The 15,005-nt window shown below is 34.1% G+C and overlaps 1 protein-coding gene across 1 annotated transcript in view; it reads right to left on the bottom strand.

Moving 5' to 3' along the window:
* Positions 1 to 344: 344 nt before the first annotated feature.
* Positions 345 to 15,005, bottom strand: part of KTN1 (kinectin 1) — a 99,754-nt gene continuing 85,093 nt past the window's right edge. The window contains exons 38-44 of the mRNA XM_032482085.1: positions 14,550 to 14,621; positions 14,232 to 14,315; positions 13,985 to 14,068; positions 11,510 to 11,593; positions 9,441 to 9,533; positions 8,477 to 8,597; positions 345 to 828 (exon numbers count right to left, since the gene is read on the bottom strand). Coding sequence (XP_032337976.1) covers positions 824 to 828; positions 8,477 to 8,597; positions 9,441 to 9,533; positions 11,510 to 11,593; positions 13,985 to 14,068; positions 14,232 to 14,315; positions 14,550 to 14,621 — 543 coding nt within the window. The 3' untranslated portion in view covers positions 345 to 823. The remainder of the gene's footprint in view (positions 829 to 8,476; positions 8,598 to 9,440; positions 9,534 to 11,509; positions 11,594 to 13,984; positions 14,069 to 14,231; positions 14,316 to 14,549; positions 14,622 to 15,005) is intronic.

Raw genomic sequence — 15,005 nt, 5'->3', positions numbered from 1 at the left:
ACTGTGTAACACAGTGTCTGACAAGGAAGAAACTAAAAAGTTAACTATTACTCAAAAGAATTAACAGTAATACTGAAAATTAAAGTAGAGCTCTTCTACACGAAGTTGGGGTGGTAGGTCTGAAACCCGGAATACTTGCCCTGCCCTTTCTGTAACTCCCCGCATGTCAGGACAGTTTACACTGCACAGAACCACAGAGAAGACCCAGAGTTCCAGTCTGAGAAGGTGTACAAGCAACATACCTGTCTTATCTTGTTTGAAGGTTACAGTTGACGATTGTATTCTAAATGTTGATCTGAAGTGCTAATGAAATCTGTTAAAGCTCAATGAAAATCAGAACAAAATTGAATAATAAGCATCCCTTTATTTGCTGGCGCCATTACAAAAACTGATTACATTAGCAACAAAAGTGTTTTCTTGAGTTGAAGTCAGAGGCAGTTACTCCCCAAAATGTTAAGTAAAACAGTGTACAACATCAGTATTAAAATGTTAAATTTTATATTGTCTTTACCACTTTTGATCTTCTGAACAATTTTATTGAGCAAAATAAGATAAAAGATTACATGTTCATCTTATCTTCAGGAATGTAAAGGTCTAATTATTCAAACAGTTTTTATTATAAAACTAAACTCTGAAGGTGTCTACAGAGTTGGCTTTTTTTTTCTCTCTTTAAATCAGTAGTCTAACAAGGATTAGAAAAGACAAAACTCTGTTCAGTGTTTCTGACAAAGTAGAAAGGGTGAAAACATAAATAAGGCTTTAATTTGGCAAAATATAATACAATGCCTTCTGTTATCCTTGAATGAACAGTTTCCCAATTACTTCACTCTGTAAAAGATCAGAAAGAAAGAATTCATTTTAAAACAAAGAAACAAAAGGCAATCAGAAGACATTTGTCAAACACCAAACGTACATATTCCATTTGACCCAGCATAGCCCTTTCAACTAGGATCAGAACAATTAATATTAATGGTGATCCAAAATAAGAAAAAAATCCCAGGATTCAGAAGAAACTTTTCGGTTGATTTTAAACTATGTGAGCCAAAACCTCAGACCAAACTTAGAATAATGTAGGAATTTAAAAATCCTACTTAGAAAACATTGAAGAGAACAACACTGGAAATCCATTTGTATTAGTTCTACTCAAAACACTAAAGCTAGTAAGATGAGTGAGTAGCACTGAAAAGACAGACTGAAATTTACAACTCTCCACCCATGAATAATTTAAGTTTTAGACAGAGATTTTCTGAGGTCTTACGAAGCTTTCCAAGTCAGATAAAATGACTAAAGATATTAAACTTCAAAAGCCATTAGACCAAAAGGACTTAACCAAATGCAACATGTGAAGTTTGACTGGATCCTGGTTTAGAAAAAAATAGCTGAAAAGATATTTTGGGTATAACTGGGGAAACCTGAATATGGGCTTAAAACTTAACGATATTATAGAACTACTCTTTTGTTTTTTTGGATGTGATAATGATACTATGGATTTGCAAGAGAATATCTTTTTTCTTAGGAGATGTATACTTAAGTGCTTAGAAATAAAATCTCATCATATCCAAAAATTACTTTCAAATGGTTTGACATCAACAAAATATGTTATACATATAGAAATGAAGCAGGTCAAGAGTGAGTCTTATATATTCTTTCAATTTTTCTTTCTGTGTGAGATTTTTCAAAATAAATAGCTAAAGGGAAAAGAAGCAATTAGTAAGTTAAAAAGCAGAGTTATCACTGGCTATCATCTCCTCTAATTAAAACAAGATTAACAGCTGATCAGAAAATCTACACAGCCCACTGGTACATTAAACTATGAAGCACTCTGAAAAAACATTACAGGAAATGAAAACTTGATCCACATGACAGTCAAGTGTAAAATGTAGAAATAAAAGCTAGTTTTTATCTGAAACATTAACTCATACTTCAAAAGCTCTACAAACAAACTTTTTCCTTCAGAATCAAGAGACAACTGTATCACAAAAGAATCTACTAACAACACATAAAAAAGATCACAGACTATGATCAAGCCGGATTCGTTCCAGAGACATAAGGATAGTTCAACATATACAAATTAACATGATACATACACCACATCAAGAAAAGAAAAGACACAAATCATAGGATCATCTCAATAGATGCAGAAAAAGCATCTGATAAAATTCAACACACATTTATGACAAAAACTCTTGCCAAAGTAGGTATAGAGAGAACATATCTCAACATAATAAAACCTAGTTATGACAAAACCACAGCCCATGTAATACTCAATGATGAAAAGCTGAGAGCCTTCCTGCTAAAATCTGGAACAAGACGAGGATGCCCACTTTCACCACTTCTATTCAATGTAGTCTTGGAAGTCCTAGCCGTAGCAATCAGCCAAGAAAAAGAAATAAAAGGGATCCAAACTGGAAGTGAAGAGGAAAATTACCACTATATGCAGATGACATGATACTATATATAGAAAACCCTAAAGGCTCTACACAAAAACTACTAGAGCTGATAAATGAATTCGGCAAGGTAACAGGATACAACATTAAAATACAGAAATCAGTTGCATTTCTTTACACTAACAATGAAATATTAGAAAAAGAAAGTAAAGAAATAAACCCTTTTAAAATCACATCCAAAAAATTAAATACCTAGGAATAAATCTTACCAACAAGGTTAAAGACTTATACACATGGAGAACTACAAAACACTGATTAAGGAAATTAAGGATGACTTAACAAAATGGAAAGATACCCTGTGCTCTGGGATTGGAAGAATTAATGTTATTAAAATGGTCATACTACCCAAAGCAATCTACAGATTTAATGCAATCCCTAGCAAATTATCCAGGACATTTTCACAGAACCAGGACAAATAATCCTAAAATCCCAGAATTGCCAAAGTAATACCGAAGAAAAAGAACAAAGATGGAGGAATAACCCTCCCAGACTTCAGACAAGACTACAGAACTATAGTAATCAAAACAGCATGGTATTGACACAAAAACAGACATATGGACAATGGAACAGAATAGAGAGCCCAGAAATAAACCCACACATTCATGGTCAATTAATCTTTGACAAAGGAGGCAAGAATATAGAATGGAGAAAAGTTTCTTCAGCAAGGGGTTTTGGGAAAACTGGACAGCTGCATGTAAATCAATGAAGTTAGAACATTCCCTCACACCACATACAAAAATAAACTCAAAATAGCTTAAAGACTTGAACATAAGACACTATAAACCTCTTAGAAGAAAACACAGGCAAAACATTTTCTGACATAAATCTTAGCAATGTTCTCCTAGGGCCTTCTACCCAGGCAATCGAAATAAAAGCAAAAATAAACAAATGGGACCTAACTAAACTTATAAGCTTTTGTACAGCACAGGAAACCATAAGCAAAACAAGACAACCTATGGAATGGGAGAAAATATTTGCAAATGATGTGACTGACAAGGGATTAATTTACAAAATATACAAACAGCTCATACAACTTATTAACAAAAAAAAAAGATTTAATTCAAAGATGCAAATCAAAATTACAGTGAGGTATTACCAGTCAGAACTGCCATCATTCAAAAGTTCACAAACGATAAATGCTGGAGAGGGTGTGGAGAAAAGGGAACGCTCCTACACTGTTGGTGGGAGTGTAGTTTGGTGCAGCCATTATGGAAAACAGTATGGAGATTCCTCAAGAAACTAAAAACAGACTTACCATATGATCCAGCAATCCCAATCCTGGTGGTATATCCAGAGGGAACTCTAATTCAAAAAGATACATGCACCCCAATGTTCATAGCAGCACTATTTACAATAGCCAAGACATGGAAACAACCTAAATGTCCAACAACAGATGACTGGATAAAAAAGATGTGGATTTATATATACAATGGTATACTACTCAGCCATAAAAAAAGAATAAAATAATGCCACTTGCAGCAACGTGGATAGACTTGGAGATGGTCACTCTAAGTGAAGTAAGCCAGAAAGAGAAAGAAAAATACCATATGATATCACTCATATGTGGAATCTCAAAAAAAAAAAAAAAAAAAAAAAAAATAGGACACAAATGAACTTATTTACAATAGAGAAACAGAATCAGAGACACAGGAAACAAACTAATGGTTACCAGGAGGGAAAGAGGGTGGGAAGGGATAAACTGGGAGTTCAAGATTTGCAGAAACTAACTTATATATAGAAGAGTCAAACAACAAGTTTCTACTGTATAGCTCAGAGAACTATGTTCAGTTTCTTATAACCTATAATGAAAAACAGTATGAAAACAAGTATATATATGTATATACGACTGAAACATTATGCTGCACACCAGAAACTGACACAACATTGTAAACTGACTGACTATACTTAAAAAAAAAAAGATTAAAAAAATTCTATTTGTCAAAGGGAGTAGGCAGAGCACATATATACAGAACAGACATGTAAAACTTCACCTCAATTTTTCCTGGATAACACTGAGAGCCTCTCCAATTCACTACTGACAAACTAAATACCAACTTTAGGAAAAAGTCAAAACTGAATGCAGAAATTGTAAGAGGTTGCCAACAAAGGGTTAGACAGAGTGAAGAGGAAAGCAAGCAGTGACAAAAAGGACTGCAGCACAGAGTGCCTGAATTAGGAAGAAGAAAAGTGCTGATTAAGAGCATAGGCTCTGGATGTAGATCACCTTAATTTACATCCCAGCTCACCCAGTTACTGCCTGTCTGACTTTGGGGAAGTTACAGAACCTCTTTAGTCTGTTGTAAATGGTAATAAAAAAAATATTATTATAAACAATAATGATAACCCCTACCTACCTACCTACCACACTGGGTTGCTATGAAAATGTAAATGAATGACATGTTAGCATGCTCATGTTTAGAGGCACACTAATGAAGTGTGTCACTGGTTAAAATCATCCTCCTCCTTCCACAGGATTCCACAAGCGGGTTCTAAGGTAAGAAAACCTGGGTGTTATGGTTTAAGTGTTTGTGTCCCCACTAAATTCATATATTGAGATTCTAACTCCCAATGTAATGGTGTTTGCAAGTGGAGCCTTTAGGAGACTCCACCATCATGAATGGGATTAGTGCCCTTATAAAAGGGATCCCAGAGCTCCCTTGCCTTTCTGTCATGTGAGGACACAGCAGGAAGATGGCCATCTTTAAACAAGGAAGTGGGTCTCACCTGACAGAATCTACTGGTGCCTTGATCTTGACTCATTAGCTTCCAGAACCATGAAAAATAAAGGTCTATTGTTTAAGCCACCCAGTGTGTGGGATTTTTCTTATAGCAGCCCAAACACACTAAGACACTGGAGTAATGAAGTTTTCTGATATGGCTGGATACATACTTAGAACACTTAGAAGCCAGGAAAATATGAAACATAAGAAAAAGTAGGTATCTGGAAACAAAAAAGTATACTACAAAATACTAGTTACCAACCAGTCCAAAGCTACAAAAAATTACCTTAATTAAAAAGGGGAGAGGGAATAATAGTCTTCTTTTTAGAGGGTGGGAAGAAGGGGGAGAAGTACAGAAGATAGGTAGAAAGACTTCCAAAAGAAAAGAAAGGTTAAGGTTTTACAAATTAAGGATATAAGAATAATACACCTACCCTTACAACTCACAGAAATGCTAAGTACTGTGCATTAGGATTTAGAAAATTAAACTACTGCATATCACACCTCTCTCATTTTTATCTTTTAAAAATAGCTTTTCCCTTACTGAATATGTACAGCACTATCTTCAACAATTCATATGCACTTGTATATAATAAAAGGAAGCAACATTCTGACATTAATTAACCTATTAATTTCGATGATTAAGAAATTTATATTTCCAATTTAATCATTCAGTAGTTTTAAAAGAGGTGACAAGAGGGAGAATACACTGAGCAAAAATGATGGCTTAAGTTAAAAACCTGAGGGTAATACAAACATTTAAAGGGCATAAAGAAGAGCCATGGGAACCAAGGGATCCCTAAGGAGGGGCTGTCATTGTCAATGCTGGGTAGAGCCTACGTAAAGAAGAGTTCAAGTGCTCGTGGACCTCTAGCTTCACACAATCCATCTATACTGCTGACCACTCAATCACCCTTTCACTTGCCAATTTGGACATACATTCATCAGCTAACAAAAGATAGCACTTAGATGAGCTGCCTGCTAAACAACAGTTCGGTTTTGGCTGTGTTGCCAGGGTACATGTGTTTCTTTTAACAAATTACATACTACAATTTTATAAACGAGGAAGAAAAAAAATCTGAAAAATAAAGGTGTTATTACCAATGATCAGTGTAAGTCTAAAATTTAATATGTTTAAGGCAAATATGGAAAAAGGCAAGCCAAAATGGCTCATAAGACTTAATATGAGCAGACCATGGGTTTGGGAAGAAAAAGAAAATATTAAGATGCTTTTGAGAGACTAGAGAGATACTACTGATAAGGTCTAACGGCAAAGGGTTAAATAGGCTACCTTGCAATTTTTTAGGCTCTAAAAAATGAAACCCTTCCCTTAGAACACAGAGGCCTATGGACTGACTTTACTGTATATTCACTGTTTATTCACTGTATATTTCATAACTATTTTTGGTATCTTGTATGCAAAAGAAGAGCCCATATTGGATCCAGCAATTAGGAAATCACTAATGAGTGACCTCAGCAAAGTGGTTTCACTGTAATGGCAGGAAGAGAAGCCATTCTAGAGTAGATGGAGCAGTTAGCAGCAAAGCAAGGATGTAGATACTGTGAGAATAGTTTCTTCTTTTTAAGAATCTTTGGTAGGCAGAGGGTATAGTTCAGTGATAGAGTGTGTGTTTAACATAGAAAAGGTCTTGGATTCAATCTTGAGTCCCTAAACTTAACTACCTGCTCCCACACCTCCTAAACACCCCAAAATTTAAAAAAATTAAAAGCCTTCATTTAAAAAAAAAAAAGATTCTTTGTTAAACAGTGAAGTAAAAAGAATGGGAAGGTAACCTGAAAGAAGTATAAGGTTAAAATAAGACATCTGAGCATGTTTCCAAGACTGAACAGAAGCAGCACATGGAGAGAAAGAGAGCAGGACTGAAGACATGGGAAGGAAAGCTGCCCCATGAAACAGGAAGTAAGGTTATTTTCTAATTTGGGGGAGGAGGGTAAAGTGGCAGAATTTTAACTCCAGGTAACTGAGGGGTCAGCCTACCAAAGATAAAAGATTAAGGTATAATTCGTTTTGCTGACAGGTTAGAAAAATGAGCTGGGCCTATCTGGAAGTCTTCTTAGAGGTAACTGACCCGAACTAGCATTCTAAAGGAGGGTGTGTGCTATGGCAGGCCAGAGGATGATCATTCTACAAAAGTGAGACAGAATGCCCCTATACTCAATATGGAGGCCCCTCCCAACTTCTCCAGGACATCTAATCTATCCCAAGGCCTTTGTATGACCTAAGAGTCCTAAAAATGGGTTCTGAAAGGGACGATTCAGTGATGAGCCACCCCCTGGCATTGCACAGGCCACTCCACTGATCTCCAAAATATGATTATTACTGAACAAACAGCTTCAAAAGAAAAATATCTGAAGTGTTCAGCACATTAGAGCATCCTAATGACCCAAGGCATTGTGACTTAAATCATTTTAAAACAGGTAAAACTCAGGAATCAATTAATGAATTAATCAATCTGCATTCCCAGGTAATATGGCAATAAAAATTTCCTAACATGGTTTGGTTGATGATGGTTTATTTACCATCAACTAATAAGACTCTCACTTCAGGAGTTAAAAAATGGATTCTTTGATTATCAATAAGCAAACTTAAGTAAAACCCAGCATCCAATGTAAAGAAACTGTGATTAGACAGATAGACAGACAGACAGACAGAAAGAGATAAATACATATACATACACACACACACACACACAATGGAAACTACTCAGCCATAAAAAAGAAGGAAATCCTGCCATTTGCAATAATATAAATGGACCTTAAAGGTATTAATGCTAAGTGAAATAAGTCAAATGGAGAAAGACAAAATAACATGATTTTTCACTCATATGTGGAATTTAAAAAAACAAACAAAATAAAACAAAAACAAACTCATAAATACAGAGAGCACCTTAGTATTATCAGAGGGGAAGGGGGTTGGAGAGTGGACTGAGTGAAGGGGGTCAACTGTATGGTGATAGATGGCATACTATTCTTGTGGTAGTGATCACTTTGTAGTGTATACATGTATATTGCTATATTCATGAAACTTATATATATATATATATACTTTTTTTTAAAAGACAAAGTATTTTTTTTCTCCTCCAAGTTATAAGACCAAAATATGCACAAGATGGAAATAAAGCTCCAAGAACGCTGAAGCTGTCATGCAGACATTCTGAGATAAAGAGGGACTGTTTCAACTAGGGCAATGAGTCCTGTATTTATGGTAGACACATGCTACACATACGTCCACACAACACACTATGTCAATTACCCACAGACAGACAGTAGTACTTCAGGTATTCTTACCTAATACCTGATAGTGTTCCTTCTCCTTTGTGAGCTGTTGGTTTACCGCCTGAAGCAACTGCTCTAACTGTGTTACAGTCTGATTTAGACTTACAGACATTGTCTCCTTCTCAGAAGACTCCTAAAAAGAAGACGGAAGTGATTAAAAAAAAAATCTGAGCACAAAGAAAAGACATTTGCAACCAAAACCACAAAATATTCTATTGTTGTTTTAAATACAAACAAAAACTCTGAAAAATCACATGAAAATTGGCAACAAAAACCACATGGAGCAATAATGTTTGCTACCTAGTGGTGTAAATCAGTTTGCACCCAAGAAAGCTATGTTATAAATGTTGTTACTGGGCTACAAAGGGAAAAGTCTGGAATCTATGAATAGCAGATATAAATCCATTTCTCCTTTCAGAAAAAATTGCAAAGAACCAAAGGAGAGTACATTCACAACAACAGAAAAGTAAGACAACATATATTGCGCTCTTACTAAATGTCTGACTAAATGTCACTGGTCTAAGTGCTACCCACTATTCTAAGTGTTTTATATAATAACTCATACATTCCTTTCAACAATCGTGCAAGATAGATACTATTCTCATTGCCTTATACAGATGGGGCAACTAAAGCACAGAGAGGCTGAGTTTCTCCTAAGTCAGTCACATAGCTACTAAGTAGCAGAACCAGGATTGAAACACAGGCAGTTTAACAGAGTCCATGCTCTTAAGCAGTATATCACAATACCTCCCAAAACAAACCTAAAAATTAACAAAATATCTCACCAAGCTAAAGTGAAAGCAAACATTAATTAAAATATTGCATTTCAGATAGAAGATCTCAAAGAAAAGATGACCTTCAGTTAAGGATGCAACATAATTGATAAAACCACATTATAAAGGTGGATCTTGCACATTTTTTTTCTTCACATAATTTACGATTAGCCCAGAGATTTGGGGCTAAAGAAAATGCTTACTGTTTCTGAGGAAATGTCACTATTCTCAATAACAGTAGTGTCTCCAGCAGCTTTTACTATTTTTGACTTGATAAGATCCAGTGACTGTTGAGCCTGTAAGGAAAGCAATATGGTAGCCTCTGAATACTACAACTGTTAAATAAATATATACGAGAAAAATGAGTGATTTTCTTACATATTTTATATAAGATTAAAGCTCTTTGCAAAACACAGTGTAAAGCCAACCTATTCAGTTTTTTCTCCAAAATGAAATAGCTTCCTCCCCAACTGGGTTATAGAAACGCATGCTCATTGTTTTAAAAAGTTCAAACAACGCAGAAAATGCATAAAGAAATTAAAAACAGAAATAACCACAGTTGATATTTAGGTTAACATTAGTCTAGATCAGAGGTCAGCCAAATCTGGCCACAGCCCATTTTTTTACAACTCATGCTAAGAATAGTTTTTACATTTTTAAAGGGTCATACTAAACAAACAAAGAGTATGTGAAAGAAACTGTAGATGGCCCACAAATCCTAAAAGTTTGTGGATTTGATGACTCCTCGTCTAAATTCCTCTTTAGTAAACATATGTCCTAGTGAAAAGTTGGCAGAAAATTTTATATAAATGGGCTTTTAACATACACACTGTTTTACACTTGCTGTTTTACCAAGTATTTTATCTCTTCACATGTCAATAAATACGTGCATTACCAATCAAGTGTTGCACAGTATTCTATTACATAGATATGGGACAGTACACTGTCAACTACTGTTAACCATTTTATGGCAAATAACACAGCATACCCATACCTCTGAGTACCTGTTTAATTAACTCTTTAAAGTACCCTCTGAGAAAATAAATTTCTAGGCTAAGACTGAATGTTTTATATTTTGTTTAGAGATCAAAACTTAAAATCATATATCACCATATGAGATGACTCATATGTGAAATCTAAAAAAAAAAAAAAAAAAAAAGCATAAATACAAAAAAGAAACAGACTCTTAGAAATAGAATACAAACTTGTGGTTGCCAAGGGGGCAGGGGGTGGGAAGAGATAGACTGGGATTTCAAAATTGTAGAATAGATAAACAAGATTACACTGTATAGCACAGGGAAATATATACAAGATCTTATGGTAGCTCACAGAGAAAAAAATGTAACAATGAATATATATATGTTCATGTATAATTGAAAAATTGTGCTCTACACTGGAATTTGACACAACACTGTAAAATGATTATAAATCAACAAAAAATGTTAAAAAAAAATCATGTATCAAAGTAAATTAGATTGCTCAACCTTGACAATGTATCATATATCTAAGTCAGAGCTCCAAAATTCTTTAAGTTCACATTTTACTTACTGGTGACATTAAAATAATTTGAAGCAATTTTAGATTCCTAGACTTTTGCATAACAATTATAAGCTATAATCATAAAGAACCAACAGTAATTTCTTTCAACCTTTACAAAAGTGATGTATTTAATTGTTTTGCTAATGACTGTATCTCCCACAAACACAATCATAGCTCTAAAGCAGCTCTGACATAAGCATATGTAAATCACACTAGTAAAAATCTCAGAACAAAATTATGAATAACTTGTCAACCTAATGCAAAGAATAAGAAATGTAACCTTAAAAACCACCCAGCTATATATGAGATTAAGAAAAATGTATTTCAACAAGAAATAATTGAACAAATTTCTCAAACATCAGGAATATATCTTTTAGATCCATAAAGATCAAAAGAAACATACTTTGCAAATGACTGCATAAGCAAATCCCAATAAAAAATACATGGATGTAACCAAATTTTTTTAAGAATGTCAATTAAAAATTTAATCTATATGTTACAAAGCAATTAATTATAAAAATGTGATGAAATGATGAAGCAAATTAACGGAAAAACAAGGCAAAAAGTTTAGTGCCAAAAATGCAGCTGTATAACAAACAGCTTAAATTTATAACCAAACTAATATAATGATGGGAAAGAACAAATCCAGAGTTGGCAGTATGTTTGCTTACAATTCAAGACATAACATAGTATGACGATAAGGCATCTTTATTTAGGGCAAGCCGTGTCTTACCTTATGCAAGTCACCAGCTACCTTCTGTCTTTCACTTTGTGCAGTTCTAAGTTTTGTGAGTGTTTCATTTAACTGTGTCTTTAACTGTAAAAATAAAGGAATACCACAATTATCTTAATTTACATCCTTCTTTGATTATGCTGAGACCTCTAAGACTAAAGAATGAATGAAAAAGAATGGGACCACTAAGTTATTATTATGCACAATGGATTAGCCAATATGCTGCACCAAGAGTATAGAAAAGCTAAGCAGTGGAGGTTCCCATCTGTAAAGCTAAATAAAGGAAAACCTACAGAAACGAACTAAGGTTTAGATTAGAAAATCGCACATATAAAAATAAAACCATTAAATTCCAATTAAGTATCTTTTAAAAGTACTAATATTCACTATTCATAAAGCAGCTTATTCATGTTTATACCAAATTAAAAGGCAAGGAGTAAGAAATTTTACTAATTAATTTTTAAATTTTTAAAGGCTTTCTTAAGATACGTAGTTCAGTTGAGTCAATTGTGTAATATTTTAAAAGATACTGGACAGAAGACTACAAATCCAGTAAAATAAAATCTTTGGAAATTTAAATGTTGCTCATCCTTTAAGATGTCACTAAAGAGGTCAGGGCAAGACCACACTGGCCTAACTATACCAACAAGAAATGTCTTAAAATATACTTCTCAACCAACTTGCCAAAAGAGGTATAAAGTTCTGTAAAACTCTAGTGCCAATATGTAATGCCTCTTCTCTTAAAAACTACTCTAAGTATGAACAAGGGAAATGGGCTCACTGACAAAAAAGCGACTTTTCTTATTAAACTCATCAAGTTACTTAATTCTGCTTCCCACCCACAGGCACAACATTCCAAATAGTTTTGGAAACTCAAAAGGGGGAAATACAAGACAGTGACATTTTAAACATATAGGGAAAATTAGTGGAGGACATTCCATTTGGTAATTTTTATTTTGGGAACTCTATTTTAATACCCAAATGCTTCAGTTTTTTGCTCCTCTACATCAGAGATTTCATGTCAGAGACGTTATTCCTTCGGCCCAAGAAGACACAATGTATAGACAAACAAAATTATTTTATCTTATTTTAAAATATGGCAATGATTATCTTGAGCAAAAAGGAAACAAAGACTAAGATGAAAATTACAAATTCAAGGCAAAAAAATTAAAAATACCACTCAAAAGAACCTCCTGACCTAAGTAGAAGGGCAAAATATACAAAGAGAGGACCAGGCTGAATGGAAACTCAGCCATAACCCTGTGGGCTTGATGCTACTGTTGAAGTTACCCACAAAGCACCAAAGTTAAAAGTAAAATCTCCAACAACTGCAATTAGAAATTTAAAAAAAAAACAAAAAACAAAAAACAAAAAACACATTATAGGGTAAGGCTTATATCTGTGGCTTATCACAGTCCCAATTTGTGCAACGTACAGCAAACATACGCATAAAACTAGTCTTACATTGCAGTGGGAATGCTTCAATAAAGGTAAAATGAAGGCAAATTTTATTCAAAAATAGAGAGGGGTATGTGTGTGTGTCGGGGTGGGGGTTTTAGGTGTACATTTCATAGAGAGCCCAGCTCTGAAAATCGATTCCTATAAATCACTTATAACATAAATAAATGAGATAAAAGTTTTCTTTGGTACATACAGCAGTACTAAAAAGAAAATTCCAAATCTGGCAGGGTTAACTTGTAGTAAGGAGAAAACTAACTTACTGCAATCATACTAGAGTTTATTCAGGTACTTATCTAATCACATTCTTAATTTTTAAAAGTCACGAACAGACATAATGATTATTGTTTGAAACATAACAATACGAATAGTCATGTTTATCTAACAAATAAGCCTGTCATTATCAGTGTAAATTTCCAGAAAATTTAAGAATGGGAATACCACATTTAGCTAACTTAAGTCTGTAGTTTCAGGATTATTATGCTGAATGATGTTGATGATAAAGAATTCCACAAGCTTTTTGTTATCTATAAGCTGTAGAAAGGCCAGTTAAAATAAGAAGCTAGATTGGACTATTGCCCTTGAATGAAGAATATATCTCTTCCATCTTCAATAATCTCCTTCCAGGTTAAAAAATTAGAGGTCCAGTTAATTATGGTGACTCTGAAAAGAGAATCTTCACAACTCAGCCAATCCTTATCTGTTTGTTTCATTTCTTATTCACTGAAAATAATGCTGTTAGAGAAAACAGGTTTTGTAAAACATGGAAAACCTTTCTGAAAAAGAGTTGCAAGCCAAACATGCCATTGTTAGGAGCTAAGAAAAGAAGGGTCATCTTAGGAACCAAGAACAGACAGATCATCTTAGGAGTCATCAGAATATGAAGATAATCTTAAACTTATAAAAATGCCAAGTTAAAGATGTTAGCAAGGAGAAAAGGTTTGGATGGTTTCTCCACATGTCAACACAAGTGTTTTCAGGGCCTACTTGATACCCAGTGGAGGACAAGCTTCTTACCAAATTTAGCTCTTCATTCTGTCTTACTGCTTCAGAATATGAATCATCAAGTTTTTTCTGCAATTCAGTCAACAGATCTTTCAGCTGCAATGAAGTTTAGAGTTTAAGATTGATCTCCTTATGATATCCCATGTTTGTATGCTACTTGGAAGCTCTGCCACAAACAACTTACACTGAAATATTTTATCACTGTTATAAACTGAATTTAAATTGAGAAGCAAGGTGGAAAAAATTCTATGTTAAATACCTCTCTGACTTCTGTAACATAGGTGGATCGTTCAATTTCTGCCTTCTCTAGCTCCATTTCCAAATGCTCTCGTTCTCTTCTCAGCTAGCAATGCAACAAAGGAAAAGTTAGCAAACATATATAAGATGCTCCCCTGCAATGAAAAGTTACCACACTTATGAATATAAAACTATATATTATCTCAAACACCACCCAAGATATTCTTAAAAGCATAACAATCACATCATTAGATGAAATCTTAAAACACATTTCTTAAGACAACACTTGATGCTAAAAAAAAGTCCATAGGTTACATAGTCAAATGATGAGGTAACATACATTTTCAATATCTTTATTTTCTCTTCTTAATCGCTCTAGCTCTTGTTCTGAAGATGTGAATGACAACTGCATCTGAAATGTGAAACAATTATATGTCCAAGTCAAACCACCAAGGATACAGAGGCTTTTCTAACTCACAGAATTTTAATCAGATGCTTCAGAGGTTTTAAAACGTATCTCATTTAAAGCCGTACTGAATTTTGAAAGACCTGAAAAGTGAGTGTCACATTTAACTTGATTTAAACTGTGGTCAAAACCTACCCTACTGAATAGATAAACAAGATTATACTGTATAGCACAGGGAAATATATACAAGATCTATGGTAAGTCATAGCGAAAAATAATGTTACAATGAATATGTATATGTTCATGTATGGCTGAAAAATTGTGCTCTACACTGGAATTTGACACAACATCATAAAATGACTATAACTCAAAAAAAAAAAACGTTAAAAA

This window comes from Camelus ferus, chromosome 6, assembly GCF_009834535.1.
Source record: "Camelus ferus isolate YT-003-E chromosome 6, BCGSAC_Cfer_1.0, whole genome shotgun sequence".
Classification (NCBI taxonomy): Eukaryota; Metazoa; Chordata; class Mammalia; order Artiodactyla; family Camelidae; genus Camelus; species Camelus ferus.
Note: the sequence above shows the minus strand (reverse complement) of the source record. Positions and strands in the feature narration are given on the sequence as shown.